The 27,636-nt window shown below is 27.3% G+C and overlaps 1 protein-coding gene across 1 annotated transcript; it reads right to left on the minus strand.

Annotated features, from left to right (window-relative positions):
• Positions 1 to 1,200: 1,200 nt before the first annotated feature.
• Positions 1,201 to 26,943, minus strand: LOC110282886 (neuropeptide Y receptor type 6-like). The gene is made up of 2 exons (XM_021147116.4): positions 26,859 to 26,943; positions 1,201 to 5,028 (listed from the first exon to the last, which is right to left on the minus strand). The coding sequence occupies exon 2, from the start codon at positions 5,012 to 5,014 to the stop codon at positions 3,887 to 3,889; it is 1,128 nt and encodes a 375-aa protein (XP_021002775.3). The 5' UTR covers positions 5,015 to 5,028; positions 26,859 to 26,943; the 3' UTR covers positions 1,201 to 3,886.
• Between the last annotated feature and the right edge of the window lie 693 nt (positions 26,944 to 27,636).

A 27,636-nucleotide genomic window follows, 5' to 3' on the forward strand; every position in this document is an offset into this window, starting at 1 on the left:
CAATTGTAAAGCTGCGCTTTTTTACGAAGGAATATCAATCTACTCCAATGTCTTGATTTTTTGTTACTTTATAGGAAATCCGTCCCAGATCGCAATGCAATCAACTTCGTAAGAAGTTCCAAGGGTTGAACATTTTTTTAGAATATGTGCTTAATTTATTATTATTATTATTATTATTATTGCTGTCCATTCCTAATGGACAAAATTTTATTTTCTTTGTGATTACCTTGATCCACTAAGACTTGGTACACGTATGCTTTTTACATCAAAAAATATACTAAAAATTTCAAATAACGTCCTCTTTTAGAACTACACTCTTAGAATAACTGGCGATGATTGTTCAGTAACCACTGCAATGAGTCAACTGTTAGAAAAATTATATATTTTTTGTCTAATTTCATAGTTTTCATTAGTCAAGATTTTTATTCTCCTCTGTGGAATTTGATTTCAATTGGAAAATTCTACTATATTTTCTTTAAAATAATTTAAGATTTTCGCAAACCACTTTTTTCATTAATAAAACATAAAATAATTTCCTCTCATTTTCACTTGGCCTGAAACTCGTATAACGATAATTTAAAAATGTTTGTTTTTTAACCCTCAATACAATTCGGTCAGATAGGCAGATTTCGTTTCAGCTAACAAATAACTTAAATAAAATAGTATGAGAATAGACTGTCATTTTTTAAGTTTCTAAGTTTTTGTAATGACGATCATAAACTCCCTATGCGTTAGACTATTTGTTTTTAAAAATATTTAAATTTTTGAATTTTTTGCAGCATCAAATTTAAAAGCAAAGTAGACCTCGATAATTTTAAAAAAAGATTATAGTTATTTCAATAATATTATGCAAATTGAAAATAAGGACAATTTTAAATTTTTATCAGGTAATTATTTTAAATTTATTTTAAAGGTAATTTATTTTAAATTTTTATCAAGTTTTTATCATTAATTATGGACCTTTTATCGGATAATTGCCAGTGTAGAAATTTCAGAATGCCTACGAAACATTAATTACTCCTCTTCATTTAAATAGATATCAAATTAATAGGAGTTTTCTTAAACAATTTATTCTGTCCAGAAACTTAGGCGTAGAGTCTAAGTGGGGGGGGGGGCACACGCCCCCTCAATAACTTATCAATTTTTTCTTCTACAAATTATAACTGTAAAAGAAAACAGCAAAAAACTATTTTTGATTTAATAAAAATTTAATAACTTCAGATACAGTTCGCGAATAAGTATAAGGACATCATTAAATTGAATGAATATATGCTGAATATGCCCTGTCCATGCCAGACAATAACATTTATCGCGCATAAAAAATAAAATTTGGCTTCAAAATATGAATTTTACAAAAATGAACACTAACGAAAATATGAAAATAAAGTATTAGGACGTGTTCTACTACACTTAAAATTTTCGTCAATAATCAAGAAAACTACCCTTTTTTTCAATCACTTGAATAAGTCAAGTGGTCATGGGTCTGGAAATATCTCTTAACCAATTTTTGGCCAAAGATGCGCAAACGCATAATTTCAATAAATATTTTTTTATTAACATTGTGACATATATTTTTTGCTAATTTTATTTTTCTGTGGTTGTCAAGGGTTCTGAAGACATCCATAAATTATTAGTAATTAAATTTGAAGAAACACTTTCTGTTGAGAAATGTTTAAACTATTCAAAATTTTTATTGACAAATGAAATTTTTTGAAAATGTATAATTATTCCTTTTAAGATTTATCGTATGTTTTTAAGATGGATAAAAGTTCTAAGTCAGTAAATAAAAGAAATAAAAAAGATTTCATTAAAAAACAAACGTTCACCTAAATGGTTTGTTCATTGATTTGGTGAATGGTGCCTATACGCAGCATTCAAATTCTTATACAAAAAATAATTTATCAAACACGAATTTTTTTTTTGTGTCTTAATGTACGTAAAATAAGCATATTTCAATGAAAATAATACCACATTTTATAAAATTTCTATGCTTGGCCTAAAATGGGTTAAAGTGTCCACAGAAATTTTCTTCCAAGCGTCTTTGATAGCGAAGACAAACTCCTATTTACATTGATATTGTGTGCAAATTTTATAAACTTCTCGGGCTAGAAGTCCCCATAAGTTTTCGATTGGATTAAGAATCGCCGGACAATCAATTTAATTTACAGAATTATCTTCAAACCAGAGCTCTTGAAACGTGTATCGAAGCATTATCCTGTTGAAAAATAGAGTCTCCTGAGTTAATCAGTGACGCTTCGGGTAACAAACTTTCATATCGACATATTTGACGCAATTTATTTTACTGTTGATAAAGACTATTGAGCAGCTCTTTGCCAAGCCTCTAACTATCACTGAGGCACCGCCCTATTGACATTTGATCTTTCGCAGATCATACCAAAACCCAACCATTCATAACCATAATGAAAAACATCAGGTCCATCAAGGTTGAACTCTTTCTCGTCAGACATCAGTCTATTTTTGTCTGAGAGAAATGTATTTTTTGGCAGTGTCAAACGTTCTTCTACCATGTTAATTTGTAAGAAGTGGACACTAATTTTTCATAAAAAAGATGCGTTATGAACAGTTCTTACATAACGTGGTAAATTCAAAATTAATGTAACTTCAGTTTCTTTTGCTGGCAAGCTCTCCTGACAATTATTCTTTTCTGTCGGCGAAGTTCTGATCTCCCACTTCGTTTTTTCGTTCCATGCATTCTAGGATTTTTTTTTTTTTTTTTTGGAAAATTACTGTTTTAGATCTTTTGATTCTTTTTTAAAATTTTCATTCCACATTCTCGAAAAGTAATAATTTTCCTTTTTTCAGAATCAGGAATGAGTTACTTTGGGTATTATTTAAATATCATGATTTTTTAAAAATTATTTCGATTATTTAACGATTTTGATGTTGAAATCAATAAGTACCTGTATAGTTTATAAATGTGATTTTTGTTATTAATTTATGCTCAATGTAATTTTCTTTTTAATTTCAATTGTTTTCTATTAATATTGCGTAATAATTTTTAAGGGCCTGTTTATTTTTTTTAAACTGTCGAAATATTTTAGTATCGTTTAAAGTTATTTTTGCTATATAGCATTGAACAAATTTCAGCCTGTTTGGAACATTAAATTTTTATTTGGATTTTTTTTAAGTATAAAAATTTAGGTAAAATGTGATAAAGTACTTATGTTCAGTATTCTTGCAATTTATAAATTATTGGTTAATCAAGAAATTCCATTTCCTACGAAATATCGCTAAAAATTATGGAGAAAAAACATCTTATGAACTATTGATGCATTATAGTTAGTTTCAAAACGTTATATATTTATATGGATCATAAAACTTTAATTCGAAACTACGTTTCTCTTACTTGCTGTATCTCTAACTAGTAAAATTTTTGACCAATTTACTTGAAATTTTGACACTATGTTCATAATAAACATAGTTTTCGTTGCAAGAAGGGATTTATTAATTGAATTGAATGGCTTTGAGTGTTTCGAGAAAATTTAACTTTTTTTATGTCATATTTTGAATTTGCTTTTTCAAAGCATCACCCACCACCAGTTTTTTTAAAAAAAATTACTTTTAATAAATTCTGCGTGCAACGAAAACTATATTCATATATTTTGAAAAAATCAAAACGGAATCAAATTTCGATGATTTTTTTTTCTACTCATGAAGTACAGCAAGTTATGGATAGTTTAAAAAATAAATAATAAACATTGTATTACATAAGCGCTATTTTTTTTCTCCCTTTTTTTCGTATTTATAACATGAGAAAACGAAGATTAAAATCTGTACAATAAGATAAAAAAACGTATTTTGTTAAATCGCTGCAATATTCATTTAATTTTTCTGCGTAGTTCCCCCTACAGGAAAAGCATAATGCTTATAATTTTGTATCACACATTCTTTCTTCTGTCTCGGTTTGATTCCTCCATTTTCGACCAGAAAGTGCAGCTGCAATGGCATCTTTAACAGCCACGATTTCTTTTCGAATGTTCGAATTCAACCATCCATACAAAATTGGATTACTCGTAGCTGAAGTCATAGCTATCATGTGGCATACTACAAATGACATGTACAAATTATTAGCTGACATAGATTTAGGATAGAAATCTGCGATCAGGCTAAAAATGTTCCAAGGAAGCCAAGTGAGTCCAAACACCGAAGTTATAGTTACCAAAACGATTGTTGCTCTCCGATTTCTCAGTAATTCCTTTCTGACTCTATCTTCCCCAAACTTTGGTGCTGTGTTTTTATTGCATCGATTCATGACATAGTTCAGATGGGATTCAATTTTCAAATGTGCTGTAAATAAAACAATAGCTGGAATGAGAAATTGGACCAATAATATTATAACTGTGTAAATACCTTTGGCATTATTCCAGGGCCATTTTTCTATACATTTTTCATACTTGTAAATGCCTGGCAATCCAACAGTTTCTACAGTTTGTGCGTAAAGAACAGGGCAAGAAAAAATCAATGATACAATCCAAACTGAAATAATTGAGATAATAATTTCTTTACTCTGTCTTTTCCTTCCTGATGGAAATGCATTTAAAACTTTTTTAAGTCTATCAACAGCAATCACGCTTACAGTTGCAGAGGACAGAAAAACAGTTACACCTTGTACGAAAGGGATAAGTTTGCACATATTTTCCCCTAAAATCCAATTTCTTCTTAACAATGCTATTAGTGTAAATGGTATACAAAACAAACAAAGAATTAAATCAGAAACATTTAAATTAATTACAAAGGGGTACTTTGTTCTGCTAAAGGTGGTTTTTCTAATAATTATTCCTGCAATAACGACATTGCAAAATATACCAGTAAGGATGATTATAGTATAGATGATGATTAGAATAACTTCAGTGACTCGACTAAACATTCTATCGTTTGAGAGGTGACGTTCAACTTCTTTAACAGCATCATCAAAACTAAAGTTCAGTCTTGGTAGAAAGGATATATTTGTATCTGGTGGTATTAGCTCTTCTTGAAAAAATGAGGTAGTCATGTTGCGTCCCTTTTCTAAAAGAAAAACAATTAAATTACATAAAATACACCTCTGTGAAAATATTGTACTATGAAGATCATCTAATGATCACAGTAGAAGTCATTTAGTTTTTCACTTAAGTCCGTTATTGGACAATAAAGAAACGCTAAATATTTAATATTCATTAAAGTATTTTATTTACTATAAATAAAAGGCAAATTAAGAATTTACTTTTCCACCATAAAAAAACTGGTTTTAGATTCCTCTTTAGTAATCAAGTTTGTTGTCATGCAACTCTATATGAAAATGTTTAATAGTTTTGCCACTCTATATTCAACTTAAAATACAATTTTTCCCACTCTTTTGTTTGCAAGTGGCGGGTGTTTTTGCTGCGAGAATCATCACATTTAAACGAAACGCATGTTTAACTGAAATTATAGTTCACTCTTACAATTTAGAAAACGAAGAGTGCCTTACTGTTAGGAGTCACCACTTTGTGTGAGTGCACATATCAAGAATTTGCTTAAAAAATTAGATTTGTTCATCTTATATGATTTGTTGTAATCAGTTTAAATTAAACTGTTCATTGAAAGTGGGACATTCTTTTAAGAACACCCTACATTTCCACACATGTTGCTTATTTATAACAAATACTATTTCATTAAATGTTTAAAAAATTAGTCAGTTGCCTGAAATGGTGCACATTCTCAAACATGTAACAGCTGTATCTCTAACACATCAATAACAGTCTGGCTAAAACTTTGAGCATCTCCTGTAGTAGTTATTGGATATAAATGAGTAACATGCGTGGAAATACAGTAAAAATAACATGATGTAGAATGATTTTTGCTAATTTCCTCCTTGTATTGGCTTTTTCAGTGTGAAAAAACTTAATTTTTTCTGTACAAAAAAGGAAAGAAAAAAATAACTCCATTCAGTTAAATATCTTCCATTCTCTTCGCTGACCTTTCGCTATTTTTCTGGTAACTTCATGATCCTGCACTTATAGTTCTTATTTGGAAAATATTCAATTAAGTGTGATTTGTGGAAGTCGTTATTATTGAAGTTTTTACCATATAAAAAGTTTGGTAAACTTCGAAATAAATTATAATCCTTTGGTATTGTTATATGAGGAATTCTGCCTCCCTTTCCATGCAATTAGTTTGCTTTTGTTACAAAAAATGGGCAAGTTCTTGCTTTTTCGTGGTGGAGCACGAGTTCTTTGTGGTTTGCAATTCCTCATATAGCTTCGAAAAATTACAAATTTTTTTTAAATGATAGAAATTTTAGTAATAACGATGATCTCAAATCGCACTTGGTTGAGTTTGCGGGAGTATGCTTAGTTCTGCTATAAATATGCATTTCAATAGCAAAACAATTTAGTTAAGCAAATTTTACTGTTTTAAAATATTTAATCAAACCGAAAGGAAAATATATTTTATACAACATCGTTTGTTAACGACTTTTCATGTTCTAAAATTTTTGTCTTGCCAATATAATAATTTTAAAATGCATTGAACTACAAGTTCAAAATTGATACTTATGCGTACCAACGTGTTCTTTGCTGATAAGAACCCGAAGTTATATGAGGCATCATCATGAAAATGGTTATCAAACAGAATGGAAGATATTTGACTGATGGAAATTTATTTTTTGTATAGAAAAAATCAAGTTTTGATTCACACTAAAAAATCGAAATTACTAAATGTAAAATAATTTTTCCTAAACATTCGCCTAAATAGTAATTTTTTTAGGTCTTTTCCATTTTTGATTTTTGGCCACTCTTCTTAAATTTTTACTCAATTTAAACTTAGAACAATACTCATGTGAGTTTCCCTACCCCTGAGAAAAGTGTTTACCTTATAATCCCTCCTTCCGAATAACAGCAATTTTCTTAAAACCACCATTTCTAATTCTTAATTTTCCTGACCCCATTTTTACATTTGTTCTAAATGACAAAAATCTCCCTTGAGTGCCCTTAAAATCAAGGGCATTTTTCCTTTTATGCCTTTTTTCATGCAATCAAAATTTAGAATATGTCTCTTAACATTTTGAAGTTAATGTAAAGTTTATGTAAAGTTTTATTTAGTATGTTTAGTACAAATTTGACCCTTTTTTAATAATTATATGGCGATTACACATGTTGAATTATTCTTAGAGTGAATTTTAGTCATTTTTTAGTTTGTTAAGAATAATATTATCTTAAAAAAAAGGCTTGTTTTCTAAGGAAAAGAAACTCTCTGAGTCACCCAGGACTCATCTTTGCTAATCACGTTTATTTGGCCTAAGTGCATAATAAAAAGCAACATTTAAACATCTGAATGTTAGGGTAAGGTTGCTTTATAAAATGATTCCAGAAACATATGAGAATTAAAGGTAGATTACAGGCATATTTTTATTTTTGTATGTGCAATCATTTAATGTCCTTCGTTGCATTATTGTAACCAACCTTGGATATTATTATTATTAGAAAAGGGTAAATTTTTTCCAGAACTTGAAAAATAAAACTTTTATTGTAAGATTATTATTTTTGTTAAATGCAAACTTTTAATTTAAAATTGAAATGTTAAGCGTCATATTCTAAATTTTGATTGCTTAAAATTTTAAAAAAAGGCCATTAAATTTTAAACGAGAAATACCCTAAAAAATTTCGGTTCCAAGGACATTTAGGGGTGAGTATTTTAATTATTTAGAATATATATAAAAATGGAGAAAAATTCACATTCCAAAACTTATTTGCATGAAAATTAAAAAGGAGATACCAAATATCGTGGTTTTATGAAAGACTTTAAGAAAATTATGGTTATTAGGACACACATTGTTGGCACGGCCACACTCTAGGCACAGAATTTGTAGGAAATTTTCTATAGTTTTCAAATATGCCATCATAAATATTCTGTCTAAAGTCAAAAACTAGATTTTTCCTGCAAAAATTTTTAGCTGTCGTAAAATGCAGTGATCACAAAAACATAAATGTATTAAAAAAATAAAATTTCTCTATTGCCTGTCGTACTGGGATCTCCGTTTTAGTAGTTCAGAATCCACTCGTATGGAACACACGGTTTGACGAGCTTGGTATGTTATTTGGGTAGTTCAGAATCCCAATAATAACATTGCAATAAATACAATTTAACAACATTAAGAAACACATGCAATCGACTGTTTAACAACGGCAATAAAATAAAATATGTTATTCTTTAAAAACTTTTATAAATTCCCCTCCTCAAAAAAAATAAAAATAAGCATATCTAGCATTAATATAATAAAAAATAATTATTAACCGAAAAGAAAAGGCCGTGACTTATGAGAATAAAGAACCATTTCTTTAACACTATTTTATATTTCACAAACAATCTCAGAGAAAATAACAGTTTTTCTTATAAAATTGACAGCTTTATAGTTTGATTTTATTCTTTTATGCGAAAAAGCGCACATCAAGAAAAGTTATTTTTTGTCCAATGAAACGCTAAAATTTTAACCATAAAAATATATTAAAGATAATTTCTTGATATTTTCATAGAAAATTTAAATGTTTTTGTCAAACTTCATAAACATATTTTCCTCAATACTTTAGTTTTATAATCGAAAATAAAGTATAACGAAGGCTTTTTATATAATAGAAGTCAAACACACATTTATATTTTAATTATTAAGATTTTATTTATGTCTTATTTCTATTATATAAAACAAATTTGGTTTCTGCTGCCTTGTTACAATTTTTATTTACCTTTTATGTATCAATATTGACTTAATAAATTGAATTTATTGTATGATTAGAAGGCTTTTTAGAAGTTCATTTGAAAAAAAAAAGTTGCCTTAACCGCTAATCTACTTTTTAGTATATTAAGCCAGGGGTTTAATTTGGTATAAATTGCCGGTTCTACTTTGACAATCCTTAAGTATCTAAGTTTTCCTCCTGTGTGAACGTCAGTTCCTAGGTCAAAAAACGTACTTCGAAATAGGGTGTTTGCTCTTTTTAAGATATCTCACAAAAAAAGATCTGCAGTCAAAAAGTGTGAACACAATTGTTGTAGATAGGTAAATTTTGCCTAAAATAAATACCAATATGATTTTCTTTTCTTCCAAATATGCTTACTTCACCGATTGTGAAATTTCACCCGAATTCTCAACTTTTTAAACAACATTCATTTTTTTACCTGAATTAAGACTGAAATGAAGTAGAAACATTTTTGCATAACTATTGTTTGAACAGAGGCTACTTCCTTAATGTTTTGATATATATATATATATATATATATATATATATATATATATATATATATATATATATATATATATATAATATATATATATATATATATATATATATATATATATATATATACTATATATATATATATATATATATATACTATATATATATATATATATATATATATATATATATATATATATATATATATATATATATATATATATATATATATATATATATACTATATATATATATGGGGCAATCCATACAAAATTTACACCTATGATACAAAAATGATATAATTTATTTTTTTTATTGCTCTTTATTGAAAATAAATCGACACGTATTTTTGCGTTTTTGTTTAAATTGCATATTTTTTGACTATACGAATTTTTGAAAATTTCGCTTTTTTGAGCACCCGACTTTGCAAGTTATTTTTTAACGTATTGCCATCCAACAACAAAAGTATTTAAATACACTTTCTTGAAGTGATTTTTCTCAAACTTTAAGAAAATCAACATTAAAATATAAAATTTTTTGCTTCTGACATAAAAAAATTCATTTTTTGAAAAAAAACAACTTTTTTTTTGCAATTTGGACATCTTTGATTTTTTTTATATTTCGACAGTGTGAAGTATAATCAATGATGATATTAATTCCAAATTTTTGGAATGGTAACACTTTGTTCGAAAGATATAAACGAAACAGCACGCACGCCTCGCTAGTTTAGTAGGTAGCGGATGAGTTCGAGAACAGTCGAGCCATATTCTACATGCATACGCGGAGTGCGCACCGTCACTGTTTTGTTTATATCTTTCGAACAAAGTGTCTTAACATTCCAAAAATTTGGAATTAATATCATCATTGATTATACTTCACACTGTTGAAATATAAAAAAAAAATCAAAGATGTCCAAATTGCAAAAAAAAGTTGTTTTTTTCAAAAAATGAATTTTTTTATGTCAAAAACAAGAAATTTTATATTTTAATGTTGATTTTCTTAAAGTTTGAGAAAAATCACTTCAAAAAAGTGTATTTAAATACTTTTGTTGTTGGATGGCAATACGTTAAAAAATAACTTGCAAAGTCGGGTGCTCAAAAAAGCGAAATTTTCAAAAATTCGTATAGTCAAAAAATATGCAATTTAAACAAAAACGCAAAAATACGTGTCGATTTATTTTCAATAAAGAGCAATAAAAAAAAAATTATATAATTTTTGTATCATAGGTGTAAAATTTGTATGGATTGCCCCATATATATATATAGGTAAAAAATATCGAAAAAAAATTATGAGTATTAATTAAAAGAGAAGAAGAAAAATTATTAAAATAAAATATTTTTAAAAAATGGGATAGGTGAACCACAGGTGGCCATAGTTAAGCTTTGATAATTTTACATAATTTTTTGGTTAGGTATATGAGGCTGAATTTTTTTATTTTCGTAAATTCTTACGACTAACTCTAATACATATTAAGTGTACTTCTTTTTGTAAAATGAAATGTAATTTTTTTATAAAAGAATTTCCAAATAGTAGCTTGTGGGCCTACTTTGGCACATAATGTTCCAAAGGTGGCCTTTATATTGAAATCACTTTTAAAAAGTTAAGAAATAGTCGCCTTTTGCTTTACAATGTTCAAACGAACGTATTACAATGTTCAAACGAAAAAAAAAAAAAACTTTTATTTTAAAGAAATTAAAATGAAAAATTACCATTTGGAAGAAAAATTAACATTTAATAACATGAAAAAAATTACCATTTATTTATTTGAAAAAATTACCAAAAATTACTATTTAATCAGATTGCATGCGAATAGTACAGATAAAATTTTCGACTTAGGCATTCTCACACATTCTTCAAGTACATATCTTACGCATTGATTACATAAAAGCATATCTAGCATTTTGTCTTTCATGTATAAATGGCAAAACGAGCTTATGTTTGGCTGATCGTTTGAGATCCTCTTTTCCTGCTAAGCTCTAATGATTCTTTCTTTTTGTTGACATCATTCAAGATAATCTTCTTTTTATCTTTTCGGCAGACTTTTAACTACTTTTTGTGTTCGATAGTTCAGAGACTTATGGATTTTTTTAGGAGGGGGGGGGCGATTTCGGGTGTTTTCAATAGAGAAGAAATCGTTGAATAATTCTCTGAATTATCCGGGAAAATTTGAATGGATTTTAGAATACTTTGAAATAACTTGTGGTTGAATTATCGGCTGAGTTGCCTCATCTGGAATTCGATTGGAATTTATTAATATATATTACTGACTTTCTTAAATATGTCTAAAGAAATTCGACTTTAATTTACTATTTTATATATTTCCATATTTGTCTCCTAGGCTCCTTAGGAACACGCATATGACCGGCATTTTTACTACGCTATTAATGAGATAAATTTAAATAAAATCAAAGTAAATGTGCTTAAAAAGTAAGAAATAAACTTTCGGAAAATACTTCATAATTCAATCTTCGTTGAAATTAAACATATGAAAATATCTCCTTGCCTAAAAATTAGAACTGCTTTCTCTAAAAAGTGAAATGTCTGCATACAATGGCGGCTCTAAGCGATTCAAATTCAGCAACTTACTTAATTTTGAAATCTGTGATATGCATTTCATATAGCACAATTTTTTCAACTAAATGAAATAAATTATTTAAAATTAACAGTTGGATTAACTCTAGTTAATTAGGAGGACATAGCAATTTAATGGTACCTGACGTTTTAAAAAATCATATCTTCACAACCAGATTTACTGAAAACATATAGTTAATGAATTTGAATATTTTTTGTTTGGAATTTAATTTTAGTAATTAAAATTACTTGAAATCATGGGACGTTTTTTGAAAATATGCCATATATAAGTTTTTTGAAAATGATCCATACGCTTAGCAACAAAGCTAGACAGATTATTTTTTACCTCAGATCGAGTCAAAATTAACGATGAAAGATTTATTTCTCTTCAGTTATGAAAAATAACGTTTCTCCTCATTTTTTTTCGAATTTGATACCGAAAAAAAGATACTTAATATTAATGGTTTAATTTGCATGCAAAGTAGATGTGATGGTATCGTAATGAATTTCATTTGAAGAAACTTTAAAAAGGCCAGAACTGAATCGAGTTAACATGTCTTAATTTGCATGCAAAGTACATGTGATAGTATCGTAATGAATTTCATATGAAGAAACTTTAAAAAGGCCAGAACTGAATCGAGTTAACATGTCTTAAATACTACAAGTTTTTCCGTATTCAACTAAATTAGAAACAGTTATACTTATATATAAGAAAGATAAGTATGAAAAAAATGAAGGTAGTTTACTTTACAATTTCCCTTAATAATCAAGAAGTTAATGCGATTTTCTTTTTTTAAATTTGTGCTGCAAAATAGTTCCAGAGCCTTAATTTGAGCATAAATATTCAGCAGTTCCTTTATGCAATTTTAAAATAAGATCTTCCAAAAAATTCCACATATTTAATATTTAATTGAAGTTTTTAAGTGCAAAATATGGTTAGTGCAATTCGAAAAGGAGCTTCAAAGCTTATGCAGTTCAAATGTGAAGAACCATTGCAAGTAAAGTATTTTCCTTATATGGAGACAAATAAAATACATCTGGTTTCTATGGTAACTGAAAAAGAAATGGTTAAAATAAATTATTATACACATTTTTATCCTTATGTTCCTTTCAATAGACTCTAAACAATATTTAGGACCATTTATGGACTCAAAACATTACTTAAAAGAGCTTCACTCCAAATTGGTTCGAATTAAAAAAAATAAATAGTTTTCGGTAATTACTTTTATTTATTTGTGTTTTACCATTTACATGACCTAATGTTTTCATGCTCGTGAGTTTTGATGAGTAAAAAACAAAAATGCTCGGTCTTATAAAATATTTCTACTTTAGAAATTCTATATAAAAGACGAAAGCAAAATATAAGAACCTTGAAATAAAACTTTCAAAGGTTTCCAAAACGGGTTTTAAATTTATTTAATGGAGTTTTGTAACCAATTTTATTTTCAACGGTACTTTATAAATATTTTTTAAGAAATGGAATACCTTTAATATATTAAAGTGACTGAAGTAGACGAATAAGATACTCAAGTTACATTTGTCTGTAAAGTTGTTTCCTAAACTTAAAGTAATTCTTTTTCAATGTATTAAAAATATATCGAACGAGAAAATATTCTATCAATTTTTTGTCTTAAATATTTTTACAATAATGTTTTTAAATTATTTTTTGGTTTTTTCTATTTTATATAATTGAAAATCAAAATTCATCTCCTTTCTGATATAGTATATCCAAATAACGAGATAACTTTGTGCGTATCTATATAACGAGACAAATCTCATTAAATTATTGGGGGACCTCGTTAGTAGGTCCATTAAGTTGTAAGATATCTAAATGAAATTCGAGACCCTCGTTAGATCATTTCTATGCTATCCAAATAACCTGGTAAAATCTCACTTGTTTGGCACTTTGTGATATAGTGTATACTCAAATAACGAGATATCTTACTGTGGAGACTCTATTATTAATTAATTGTTATGTCCTTTTTATATAGTTTCTTTGTGATATGGTAACGATAATAAGCCCAAATTATTGTGAAGAAAAATACAGATATTTGTCTTTTGTGATACAGCATATCCAAATTACGAGATAAAATTTAACTTTAATCATTTCTGGGGGAAATGTGAACATTGAACCTCATCAATGATGCGCCTCCTTATATCGTAGATTTGAATGTATCGCTTTTTTTTAAAAATCTCAAATAAAATAAAATAAATTGAATGTTACCTCTGAAATGTTTCCTTTTTGTCATAACTCCAGAAAAAGAATTTTTCTAATGTAGAAATAAAGGAATGCTATAAATTTATTGAAATTTAGGGTTCTCTCTTTTCTGTGACACCTGAATAATTTTTTTTGCAACAATAATAATTGTGATCAATTTTTGTGATCATTAACACCAACAATAAGAGTTTAGTTATTTTTAACTGTCCACTTAAGTGTATATTTCAGTGATCTATCTCGGATATATCGGCCTCCCTATTTTAAATTTTAATCAACTCTAGTACAAAAATGAGCAGCAAAGAAGAAACTAAATGAACAAATTTGCACTAACGAGTGTATTTAAAGTAGAATTGGTACAAAACTAGAATATATAGTCTGTCTATGTAAAGAACTCCCCTCGTCTGGTCTATGATAGTTACGAGGATTCAAGTAGGGGTCAATGTCGTAGTCAGGTCGGTTCTTTGAAATGCTGTAGCAAAAGGAGGTTTGTGGCGAGAAGAGTTTTTTCTAAAGACTATGACTTACAATCTAAGTTTCCTGTTAGAATCTCGCAAAACACCAAAACGAGAACCGCAAATCCAGTATTAATCTGTTTTTTTTTTTTTTTTTTTTTTTTTTTTTGAAGTGAGATAAAACTAGAATTTATTTAAAGTCAAAATAAATGTATTTGGAAAAGTGAGTGAAAAAAGTGTAAATATGATTAAATGAGCTTTGAAGTTGATAGCTGAAATGCTTTGTTTCCTCCAATTAGCGAAAATCCTGAGCTTCATGGCATTCATCGCTTAATTTACTGCAGAGGCTGTTTATCGACCTCCAAAAACACTGTCACTTGGATCCTTCATGCACTTCAGAATTAAAAAGCGTTAAAAGTATTAGTTAATTAAGACTGAAATAAAATTGATGCATTGTTAAATAAGACGTGAACGTATTAGACAAAATCCATAAGTTATTTTTATGCTAATGCTTATAAGTATTTTTTGGCTAACATAGAACGTTTCCAAGGGTTGGGACTTCGTAAATTGAACTTCAAAGAAATTTTTTAAATGAAATTATAAATTCATAATTTTATGGAAAAAGTTTTCAATTCGTTTAAAAATTTATCTAGAAATGATGAATTACAAGAAATTAAACACCAAGGATCGCTCTTCTGACTAAACTATTGGAATGATATTTTCCAAATTGCTACTGACCTTTATATTTTGTAGATCCAAATTAGTCTAAAAATAGATGTGTATGTACTGGTAAAAGACGTCTTTATAATTGATTAATTAACTGTCAGGACTAATTAATTAGCATATTTGAAGTCAATCTATTAAATTGGTACTTAATTCTTAAAAATTCGCGAGTTGATTTAGCCTTTAACATAAATGTGTTTTTTTTTAAGACTAAATTCAAAAACAATCAATACGGGAATTTTTAGACCATTGAAACATTTGAAATCTGCAGAAGATATAACACAAATTAGAGTCTTAATATATATTTCTTTTATAATGAATATCGTTTACAGATGCACTGAACCTAGATACTTTCACATATAACATCATTAACATAAATATCTTTAAGTACAACCAAAACATATGATGCTGGTTAAGTCTAGATTAGATGGCCATAGAGAAGAGATGGACAATTTAAATATCTCCTATATTTGTTAATATATTGCAGTAGCAGCTGTGATGGTTCAGGGGATGGAATCTTCCAATGAGGCGAACCGGATTCGAATCCCAGCGATGGCTGGTCGAGAAGAATTCCGCATTCGGCTTGCACCGACCACAGTGCTGACGTAAACTTTCCTCAGTGGTAGATGGATTATTAGTTAGAGCCCTCTTGCCGTCAGGCTAACCGTGAGAAGTTTTCGTGTTTTTCCTCTCCATGTAACGCAAATGCGGGATATTTAAAAAAAAAATTCTTCCCCGTGGGCAAATTTCCCCCAATACTTGATCCGGGAGTTCCCTTGTCTTCTGGATTGGGTTCAAAATTACAATGCTACGGAGTTGAACATAGGTAGTCGTAAACCCAAAAAATTGTGTCGGCTGTTAAACGCCGGTTATAAAAATAATATATATTGCAGTCGATGCAGTTTCACAGGAAGCAGTTTAACTTGTTTATCAATTTGGGTAAAACTTTGCTTACAGTGACGATGTAAAATTTTAATGTTCATCGAATATTTTTCTTGAATTAAGTGTACGTAGGTTATATTTTTGTTCAACTAGCTGTAAGACATAATCTATGTTTCTGTGTGAGAGAGGCAAAGTCATCTCATCTTCAGAGATGTCTAATTTTTGTTACTATGTATTGGCAAATAAGCCTATAAAATTCAGAAAGTGCTAACAAAACTAAATATGTATTTTAATAAATCTGTTTCCGCCACAAAGCTTAATATTATTATAAAATAAATTAATATAAATAAAAATATTTGCGAAGTTTTATTTATGATTGTGGTTTGGTTTCGTAATTTTAAGATGGTTAGGCCTTAATTTTTTTAGTACAATATTGAAATTGCATTTTTGAAATTTTTTAAGGATCGTACTAACCCTGCATAATTTATTCCCATTCTACAAATCTAACATATTATTCGATCAAACTTTACGTATTACACGATTCAAAAGACTAAGAATTTGAAGAAAATCAGTGTGGACAAAAATAAGATACCACAACTAAAAATAATGATTAGATAAGATGTGTGCATGTGTTGTGGCTCCCTAAAACATGTACAAACTTTAAAAATGCATATGTAAAATGTGGTAAAGTTTTCCAAAAGTGATGGATTAAATCTTTAAATAAGATTTCGTTTATTAGATTCCTTATTTTTCATGCTTCATTCTTTACAACTTATCTTTCTTCATTGTTAACTGTAATGTAATGCTTTATTTTCCATATTTAAATTCACTTTTCTTTTAATGAATTGGGTGACCAACTCACCTCCTCATTAAAAAGAGATGTTTGCTTTTTTTCTTATGATTCTGTTCTCGATATTTCATTATTTTTGCTCAAAATGCTTATGTATGAGAATTTTAAATATGCACAAACATTCCTCTCCTTAGTATTTTTATTTCGATTCGAAAAAAAAAACTACAAGAAAGAAAAGAAAAATAAGATAATAGGAAAAATATAAGAAAAATAGAAGAAAATGTAAGAGAGATGAGAAAAATATCTATATCTCTTTGTAATAAATATTAGAAAAATAATCTTTCAGGAAGAACTTTTGATTCTTTCAGTTCATTTACTGATGAAAGTAAATAATTTATTTTTACTTCCTCGAGCATCGGAAATAGAAAAAAGAAAAGATTCACTAAACTCTTAATCTGATGCATAGGGTGACAAAAATTTATAGTTTGATATTCCTATATTAAATTGCCTTCAGAGAAAAAAAATTATAACTTAGCTTTAAACCTCTTCTCATAGACATTATTTAAAAGAATTTTCGATGTTTAATTCAATTACATGAGAAAAAAAGAAATTTTATGTAAACTGATCTCAGCATTAAAAATTATGAAACAAAAACAATAATAATTACTTAACACACAACTTAAGTAAAAATAATAAGTTTAAAAAAGTAAAGTTCTTTAATTAAAAGTTAAATTTAAAAAAATTATAAGTTCAGTATTTAAGCTTCATTAGCATTTGTTTTAGGAAAAAATTAATATTGGAAAACAAACATAATAAAATTAGAAGAAAATTAAACAATAGTTATTTCAATAAAATTAATGTTAAAAGAGAGAGGTAATCTGATATATGGGAAAGTGACTGAAGAAAAATAGAATTAAACTAATTATTTATATCTTTACATAAAATGAAAATCTAATGATTACAGTTTTCAATATTCTTATTATTGGAAACAAATCGCATCATGTGATTTTCTATAAGCAAATCAGCTACAGACCTTTTTAAGCTGTCATTAGCATGAAACTAATAAAAGTTATTAATAAAGGTATAATTATGCAGATTTTTACTTTTTTATAACATCATCTTTTTTGAAGTTTCGCATTTGTTTATTAGTGAAAAGCTTTTAATTATTTTATCAGATAATTCTGCTCAAATAATGTTGTTGAATAATGTTGGTATTTTAAATGCTTGCCACTAAAGGGTAAATGAAATTTCCATCCAAAATCCATTGTGTGACAGAATTGCATTATATGTAAATATTTCCTACTTTTAGCTGATCTTTTCTTCTTAACGTATTTTTAGAAAAAAAATGATTCGGTAGAGGTAATTTTACATTTTTCGATATATCTTTTTCACAGCACAGAATATTGACATCTAAATATTTACATTATGATAACTATATCTTTAACGCAAATTCTTAAAAAAAGTATTAATTGGGAATTTTTGAACTCTTCATAATATTCCCCAGTTAATAATTTTTATGAAAGAATTATATATATATATATATATATATATATATATATATATATATATATATATATATATATATATATATATATATATATATATATATATATATATATATATATATATATATATATATATATATATATATATATATATATATATATATATATATATATATATATATATATATATATATATATATATATATATATATATATATATATATATATATATATATATATATATATATATATATATATATATATATATATATATATATATATATATATATATATATATATATATATATATATATATATATATATATATATATATATATATATATATATATATATATATATATATTCTTAGCTAAACACCTTTCATATTACTATTACTACCCTATTACATCACTACATGTACAAACAAAAGAATATTCATAGATCAAAAATTTAAGTGAGTAATTTTAATTTTTCCAGAAAACAAAGATGTCTGCAAAGTATTTATAAAGTTAATAGTGAATATTTCGAAGGAAAAATAACTATTTTGTGAGAAGAAACAAAAGATTTGAGTGTTGAGCGTAGCATTTTGTAATAATTCTTTTTTATCTTGTTTTAACAATATAAATCTTGTTTGTTTTTAAGAAATGACTAGTAAACGAAAACATAGCTGTAAAAAAAGGTAGAAATATGGATATAATAATATTTTTTTAAAAAAATATGCTTTTAGATTTAGTTTCTATTTTAACCATCGAAATATTCAACAAGTGTATTAACAAAGAACGTAAGCTTGTTCTTTCCCAGTATCTGAGAGCTTCTACCTAGTTCTACATACAGTTTTTCCACACCAGACGACTGCAATCGATTATACCAGTTATACTTTACGAGAGAATCATTCCTTTCCGTAAACCTTCCATTACTTGTAGATAAATATGTGACACATAAAGATGTCACATACTCATTGCTTCATCACATATTTGTGGCATATAAAGATGCCACGATGAAGCAATAAATCTGGTCTATGATATGGTATAGTGATCGATCATCATGAAATAGGGGCAAATTTGATTCTGGTACTGAAAAATAAATCTTGAAGTTTCGTATTCCTGAAAGTTAATAAAAATTTACCATTTATTTATTTTTTTGAAAAGAACATGGCTGTGTTCGTTTAAAAAGAGAAATTTTTGTTAACTTTTTGGCCAAAGGTTATGTTGCTTGAGACCTTTTTCCATACACTTCTGCGTTGCATGAAACATATTTTAACACAAATTATTGGACGTTTTTATGAGTTACTATAAAAACGGCTTAGGTATAACCACAAATATTAGCAGCTAAAATTTTAAGAAATTTACAAATTTTAATTTATCAAGCAAGAAATAACACTACTAATATCTTGATTTTTAGCCGATTTATAAGAATCGAACCTGGTATCGAAGAGTTCCGAAAACTATATAAAGACATATCTGGAGAGGACTGGACCTCCTAGTTAAAAAAAAAAAAATAAATAAACGCATAAAATGTTAGCGATATATTTTAATTTTGGAAATTATGATGGTTTTTCTACCTTTATAAAAATGATGACAAGTGTGAAACATATATTTAAAAATTGGAAAAATTTTACATAAATTTTAAATCTCTATTTAACAGTTTGCATCACGGCGATACATATTTCAATTTAATTTTCATAATTTGAAAAAAAATATGCCTCTATAAGAAAGAGATATGGTCTATGACGAAATCGAGTCTAGTTGGAAAAAATCACTAGAAAATTTCGTTATAAGAAGGTTAGAAAATTTCAGCTGCTTAAGTAAATCTTACAAAATCTTTTACTCGGTGCAATTTGTTCAAAAGTATGTAATTATAATTGTTAATTAGCAATTATTATAATTCTTAATAAATAATTTTAATAATAATAATTTTTAATTAAAAATGAAACTATTTTACGCTACAAAGTTATTAAAATCACTTCTTTTTATTGTGATTGATTTACTATGAAATGCTCGAAAGTGGAACTTGGAGAAGCTATTTATTTTATTAGGATATTGCTTTGCTTTTTTGGATTTTTAAAAAACGTTTGAGGTAAAAATTGCTCTTTCATTTAGAAACCTCTTCTAATGACTTCTTTTCCTGCTCAAGATTTGAAGCTCTTCTAATGTACTGTGATTTTCTTCAACAATGCAACAAAAACAATTTATTCAAATGTAGCATTTCAAAATGCTTTGAAAATATATCAAATAATTATTATTAGAAATTGTCATTGAAATTTTATAAGTTGCTTGCATTAGTTTGAAAAACCTTTAAAATTGTTTATTTTAAATGCATTTTCAAAAACGGATGAAATTTAGTAGGATTATATTTATTCTTTAATCTTTATGATAAGGAATTAAAATGTTCTGTAATAATTTAACCAGTTATTAATCTTACTTAAAAATTATCCAATTAAATTAATTTTCGTGTTGCTGTAAGTTAACATAGTTAAAACTCTAAGTTATGGATTAATAAAATGTTTACCTGGTGCTCCTCGGATAAAAGATGATCTGTTTGAACAATTTCCATAAGGTGATTTTATAATCAATTTTAGTAAACAAAGCAATCCTGTATGACCTTCTCTTTAACCATTTATTGCAAAACATAGATTTAAGTTTTTGCTTTCACAATTCGAACAAGATTTAGCACAGTCATGATTGTAATTCACGTTCATAATAGCACTAATACTTTTATGATCATTTTTGGTAAACTAATTGCAAAATAGTTATTGAATGATTAAAAAGAGACAGATTGCGAAAGAACTGGGTGCTGATTAAGAAAAAATAGACCAGAATTTTTCAGCATAAGAAACGAGATGAATAATCTTACTATGGATAATAGAAGTGTTTAGAAAGAGTTTTCACTACAGGAAGCGCAAAAACAAGAATATTTTTGAACCAGAATGACGCTGACAGCAGAAAACCATGAAATCCAAAATTTGTTTAAAGAAATTAGAAAATGAAGGCACAATTAAATTGATCGGGAGAATCAACGTGGAATGTAGTGCCAGGGTCATATCATCCTATTTTTTTCCCTACTGAAAATTATTTTGCTAAATTCGCGTTTAATACAAATATTTTTTTTTTTTTTTTTTTTAGAATACTAATTCATGAGAGTAAAGATTTAACACAGTCGTGGTTGTTATTCGAGAAAAAAATTAATATTTTTCAACTCATTTTTGGAACATGGTAATACAATTTCTTCCAGGTACAAATTAAATTGCCTGCATTGTGACTTAGGACACAGCTACTATTTTTGTTGTTTTTTATCTATTCTAGTGGCTTCACACTATTAAATGTTTTTCTTCTTCTTTTTTTAATGGCGAGCACTTGGGGGTTTTCTCATTGGCCGCAGAAATGTCAGAACTGCTACTCTCTTCTCGTTATCTAGTGGGCACCTGTGACGAAGCCACAGCGGTGGAGCAGCGTCGCCCACGTCACACAACCACAAACCCGTTTATAGGGCGGGTCATATTCACACAATCACACACAAAGGAGAAAGGACATAGAACACAGAGAGAAAGAAACATCCATGCCCTGAGCAGGATTCGAACCCGCGACCAGCAGCTCCGCAGTCAGGCACGCTAACCACTCGGCAACACCAGGTCGGCCATTTTACATACTATTAAATGTATGTGAAATGATTGAGAAATTCAATTCTCAGAACGAAAGATTAACTATACATATAAGATAATTCAACCCTTGATAGTTTACAAAAATCATAATTTTTTAAAGGCACTTTGTACATAATTTGAATTTTATTTTATTAAATTTACTTAAAGTTTATGGAAACAAACTTTAAAAGTGTAGGAGGAATATCGCTCCCAAGCGTTGTGAAATTATCTGTCAAGATTTATCACTTTAGTTCTTACAAAACTGTATTGTTCTTACAAAATGTAATAAGAAAAATCGCGTATTTATAAAGTTAAATTATTAATAATAGACTGTGTTTTCCAGATATTATGTGCAAAGACATTTAATCGTTACTAATAATGACTGCAGTATATGAATCCCCTTTTATAAATTCCTGACTTCGGAACTGTTCCGGAATTACCAACATTCTCACACATAGGAGTTCGTTATTTATACTGATAACTAAGGCCCGGATTTTGATGACATTTGCATTTTTTTGCATTTTTTGCATTTTTGGACATTTTTTGTCCTTTAGAGCATTTTTTTAGATTTATGGGGCATTTTCTTTAAATTTTGGGGCGTATTTTGCATTTTAAAGCATTTTTTAAATTTTTTGTTAATTTTTTCTAATTTTTGCTATTTTTTATAATTTTTTATTATTACACTGGCTTCCAAGCAATGAAGAAAATCTCTAGGATATTAAAAGGTGAAGCAACATCTTTTCAAATTGAAGAAGAATTGTCAGTAAGTGTGACCGTCTTTTTCAAGTACGCACCAATAACATCAGTAGACGTTGAAAGAAGTTTCTCCTGGTATAAAAATTTGCTTTCAGACAAGAGATGCTCGTTTACGTTTCAAAATATTAAAGAAAATTTAATAATCCACTGTAATTCTGATATTTAGTAATATTATGAGATGGAAGTTGTTATATTCATTTAAGTTTCTATACAAAATTAAAATGTTTTGGAGTCAACATATTTTCCTTTTTTTTTGTTATTTTAGGATATAAAACATATTTTTCAAACTTTAATGAACGTAGAACAAGTATTGCATTGCTTTATATTTTTTGAAACGACTCATAATAATTTTAAAGAGTAAAACATTGTTTTAGTTCAATATTTTTACTTCTATTTAAGTCATGTCATAAGGCATTTTTAGCGCAATTTTCGCATTTTAAGGGCATTTTTTGCATTTTTAAGGGCATTTTTTGCAGTTTGTAAGGGTATTTTTTGCACTTTTTAAGGGCATTAATTGAGATTTTTAGGTCATCAAAATCCGGGCTCTACTGATAACTAATAATGTTTTTTATTTTAAATTTAGTATATATTGTTATACAAGGTTAGTAAATTGCGCAGGTTTTTGTATGAGTCAGTAGAGCTCACACTTTTTTTAGCTTGCGACCCCTCATATTTTTTTCATTTCTTTGTCTTAAAAATTTGAAAAATGCATATTATATTTGTAAAAAATTTACCCTGCAAAAAAGAGGAGCGGATAATGAAGCAGTCTTTAACTGTTGAAGAATTTTTTTGAAAAGAAAAATCACCTTCTTTATTATTATTATTTTGTGTTTACATTTTTAATTATTTTCTATGCTATAAAGCCTCGTGAATTGCTTAAACGGCTTTTCCGTCAATTAATTTTGGTTTTTTAACAAAAAAAATGAAGGCAATAATTTTTTTGACGAAATGCTAGTTAGAAGTTAAACTTTGTAAGACGACGAAGAATGCTATAAAAATCGTAACCATCTTTACTAACCAAACACATAATAAAGCGAAGTTCATAATTAATCTTGCATTTTTTACAATTTAACAAGCCCTAAATTAAAAATGCCGTTCTTTTAAACGGATTATTTTCTATCCAAACCAGACATATTAATAAATTTAAATAAACTATTTTGTTATTAAAATTAAACGAAAACGAACTGCGCAGGAAATTAGGCAGCAAATGAGTCATCGACAATCGAGCACATCAAAATTGCACCCTCAAAAGTTCTTCCACCACTTCAAAAATGCGTTATTCATGAAATGTGTTATTTTTCTTTTACTGTATTGGATAGCTCTTCGATATTAAGGGGCACACAGTATAATCTCAAATTTTATTAGGATATTATTAATAAAATGAAGACTTTAGGTATTGATAGTCATGAAAATGTAGAAAATCCATCTTATCAAAATTTATCCCAGTTATAAAATGTTTTGGGATACCTCCAGGGAAAAGCGAACGTTATAACGTGAGAGTGCACAAAAAGGTTTAAAATAGCTAAAATAAGACTTGACTGATTTAAACAAAGCAAGGTCAAGAAAGAATTTGGTAAAAATTAGTATTATCGCTTTCTGTATTAATATATGATGAAAGTACTCTTTAAAATAATACTTCATACTTTTAAAATACATAACTACCTAAAGCAACTTTTTCATACTTCTATATTTATCATTTAGTTTGCAAAAGATGCAAAAAAGGGCAAAGCATTTTTTATTTTGCTTTGGTTAACGAGAAATTGTTTTAAACTTTTAATGACGGAATCAAACATATTTTAAGCATTATTTATACGTGATTCATCTTTTAGCACCAATTTAAGATCCTTAAAATCTGTTCTGAGATAAAATTATACTTTAAATTAATCATAACACCCCTGAAAGTTCTTCAAGTTTTTTTCTTTTAATTTCTTGTTGAATTTTATTGATTGGTGAGTTTCGTTTATGTCTCGAAAAACAAAATTTAGTTAAAAAATGAATAATTGCAATTAAAAAAACGCTAAAAAATACAAATTAAATTATTCAATTTTGAATTTGTTTTTCGTGATCATACTTGTCCCCCCCCCCCTTCCTTTACCAGAACTACTTGTTCTATATCCACAGGTTATGGCTATAAAATTCCTCGCCTGGACACCAAAAAAGACAAATAACTGATGCATTCGGGTCAAAATTAAATACTACAATTTTGTTTGTCTTTTTATGGATAAAATACATGGACCTCCCTGTGTTCTGCTTTCGGGGCAATTTTTTTCTAGTGGTAGCAAAACTTATGTTAAACTCTATAGTTCTTGATTTTGTAAATTTGATTTCTCGTTAGTTTCTCCTCAACTTCTTATGTGAATGATTCAAAAGTTAATATAAAGCGCCACTTTGTTTCTGTTATCTTGTGACGAGTCTTTGTAAAGTAACAAAATTAAGATAAATATCTATTGTGTTCCTACTTAACTATATCTTTCGCGGAAAACGGAAAAAGTTTGCCTTCTAGAAAATATAGCGTATGCTGAAAGATAGAACGTTAAAAGAAAACATACGTGATTTATATGAAACAACTACACTTTAAATTTGGAGCAGCAATTTTAAAATGATTTTGAGTACCAAAAAAAAAAAAAAAAAAAAAAAAAAAAAAAAAAAAAATATTAAATGATTTTCAATCATTAATACTTTATTATGCTTAACTTAGATTAAGTAATAAAAAAACACCCTAAATTTTGATATTCAATCTCGAATGTTCAATGTTCCACATTTAAAAAAAAAAAAACTCGTTAAAATGTACACCATAGATAAAGAATTTAACATTGAGAGAGTACACCTTTTTGTACATAATAAAGATAGTAATGATCTTGGGAAACTGACAAAAACATTTTGAATACAAACTAACATTTACGAATTTGATTTTTTTCGAAAACTCTTTAAAAATAATTAATTTAAATTTGTGGGCTGTATTTGATTATAAGATGTTCGAAAGAACTATGTATCGATTTATACTAGTAGTAAAGTAATGAAGAAAAAACGTACAAATTATAAACAAGTTAAAAAAAAAAAAAAGATACTAAAACTCCATCATCAGTACAACAGGTTAATAAATAAATATTAATGACTTTGGTATTTAAATCTAAAATATCGAAATCACTTGTAATTGAAAAATTATTATTCAGAAATTTATTTATACTTTTCTTGCAATAAAGAATAGGTCACGCATTTAAGGGTTACAATTGGTAAATAAATATTTAAAGAGTTTTTTTTTTCTTTTTTCTTATAGATTCTTTAATTATTTGAAATTGAGATGATTAGTAAAAGAAATGTTGTAATTAAAAATTAAAATTCAACCAACTTATGAAGAAATTGTTACATATTTTTTATTTTTCAGACAATATTTTTAAATCTTTATGTTGTTTTCTGACAATATTATTAAATCTTTAAGGTGTTTTCTGACAATATTAATATTTTTAAATCTTTATGATGTTTTCTGATAATATTTATAAGTAAATTCAAAATGTTTTCATTTTCTTGAAATCATTGGCCATAAAAAGGGGGAAAGGGTGGCATTATTTTGAAGTTGAAATTACTTTGTTGTTTGTAAACTTTCGTAACTTTTGATAAATATTTGTATTTTAAATAAGCTTATTTTTAACTACTACCTCAAAAAAAATAAAAAGTTATTTCAATTTTATTCTGTCGAAAAAAAATTAAAGTAATTTTATATAGGAAAATAAGTTTTTCATCGCTTCAATTTTTCTTTTTATTAAAATTTAATCAAATATATTCCTAGAATATTCCCCCTTTTACTATAGTCTAATAGTTTGAAATTAAAATAGCATGATTTAGAATTGATTTATTTGTTTATTTTAATTTAATTCTTTTAATTATGCTATCTTCTTATTTTAAACCGAGCATTTTGGAATATTTGGTATTTAAATTACTTTCAATGCAAGCTATATATTCAGCATTTTTTTAATCAAACATATTTTAGAAACCTGGTTTAAAATTTTTTATTTGTCTATTTTCACATTTTTAATAAATCTTTAGAAATCCGTGCAATCATTGATTGCATTCAATGTTATTGAGTTAGCCAATGAGTGACGCAATAAGAAACTTACCTTTTGTGCAGCCACTCCGTTGAGTAGTCTTCAGAAAAATGAAGGGAAGAAAGTGTAGCGACGCGTGCGCCCTTTCTATCAAGGCTCTGACAATCCTCCCTAAGTTACCCTTCAATAACCACTATTTCCATCAAATTCAATAACTCACATAATTATCTTCACATATATTTCTCTTTATTAGTTTCTTGACAATATTGATTCAAAAACTTTTCATGAAAGTACGTAAAAATTAAAATAAGTTTTTTAAACTTTAGATTTGGTTGATAAACACTATTGCGAAGGGTTTGTATAAAAATGGTGCTGACATTTTTAAAATCGTTTCTCCCTAGAAAACTTTAAAAAATTTTATATTTAAAAAAATCTTAAATTTTAAAGAAAAATTGCATTTTAAAAAATTTAAATTTTAAAAATTTAAATTTTAAAAAAATTTAAATTTTAAAAAAGCACAAATTTTTTTGCCGATAGAAACTTTTTTTTCACTACTATATCAAATATGCTTCGTCTAAAGCTGTACTGTTAAAAAGATTCATTCTCATGTTTGTATGTCAAGTTGAAAACTTGTTAAAATCAATCTCTATAATTAATATTTTTAACCGAATTTATCGTATATGTAATAATCTTTGTAACTTGGCCCTCTGTCTATATTGTATGTTTACAGCTAAAAAAAGTCAAATTTGACTAGGAGTATTAATGAATGCTATTCTAAACCCTTCAAAAATTGAGTGACGAATTCAGGAAATTTTCTACGCTATTATGTTATGTTATGTTATGAATTTCA

This window comes from Parasteatoda tepidariorum, chromosome 11, assembly GCF_982258835.1.
Source record: "Parasteatoda tepidariorum strain Cologne lab strain chromosome 11, Ptep-v5.0, whole genome shotgun sequence".
Lineage (NCBI taxonomy): Eukaryota > Metazoa > Arthropoda > Arachnida > Araneae > Theridiidae > Parasteatoda > Parasteatoda tepidariorum.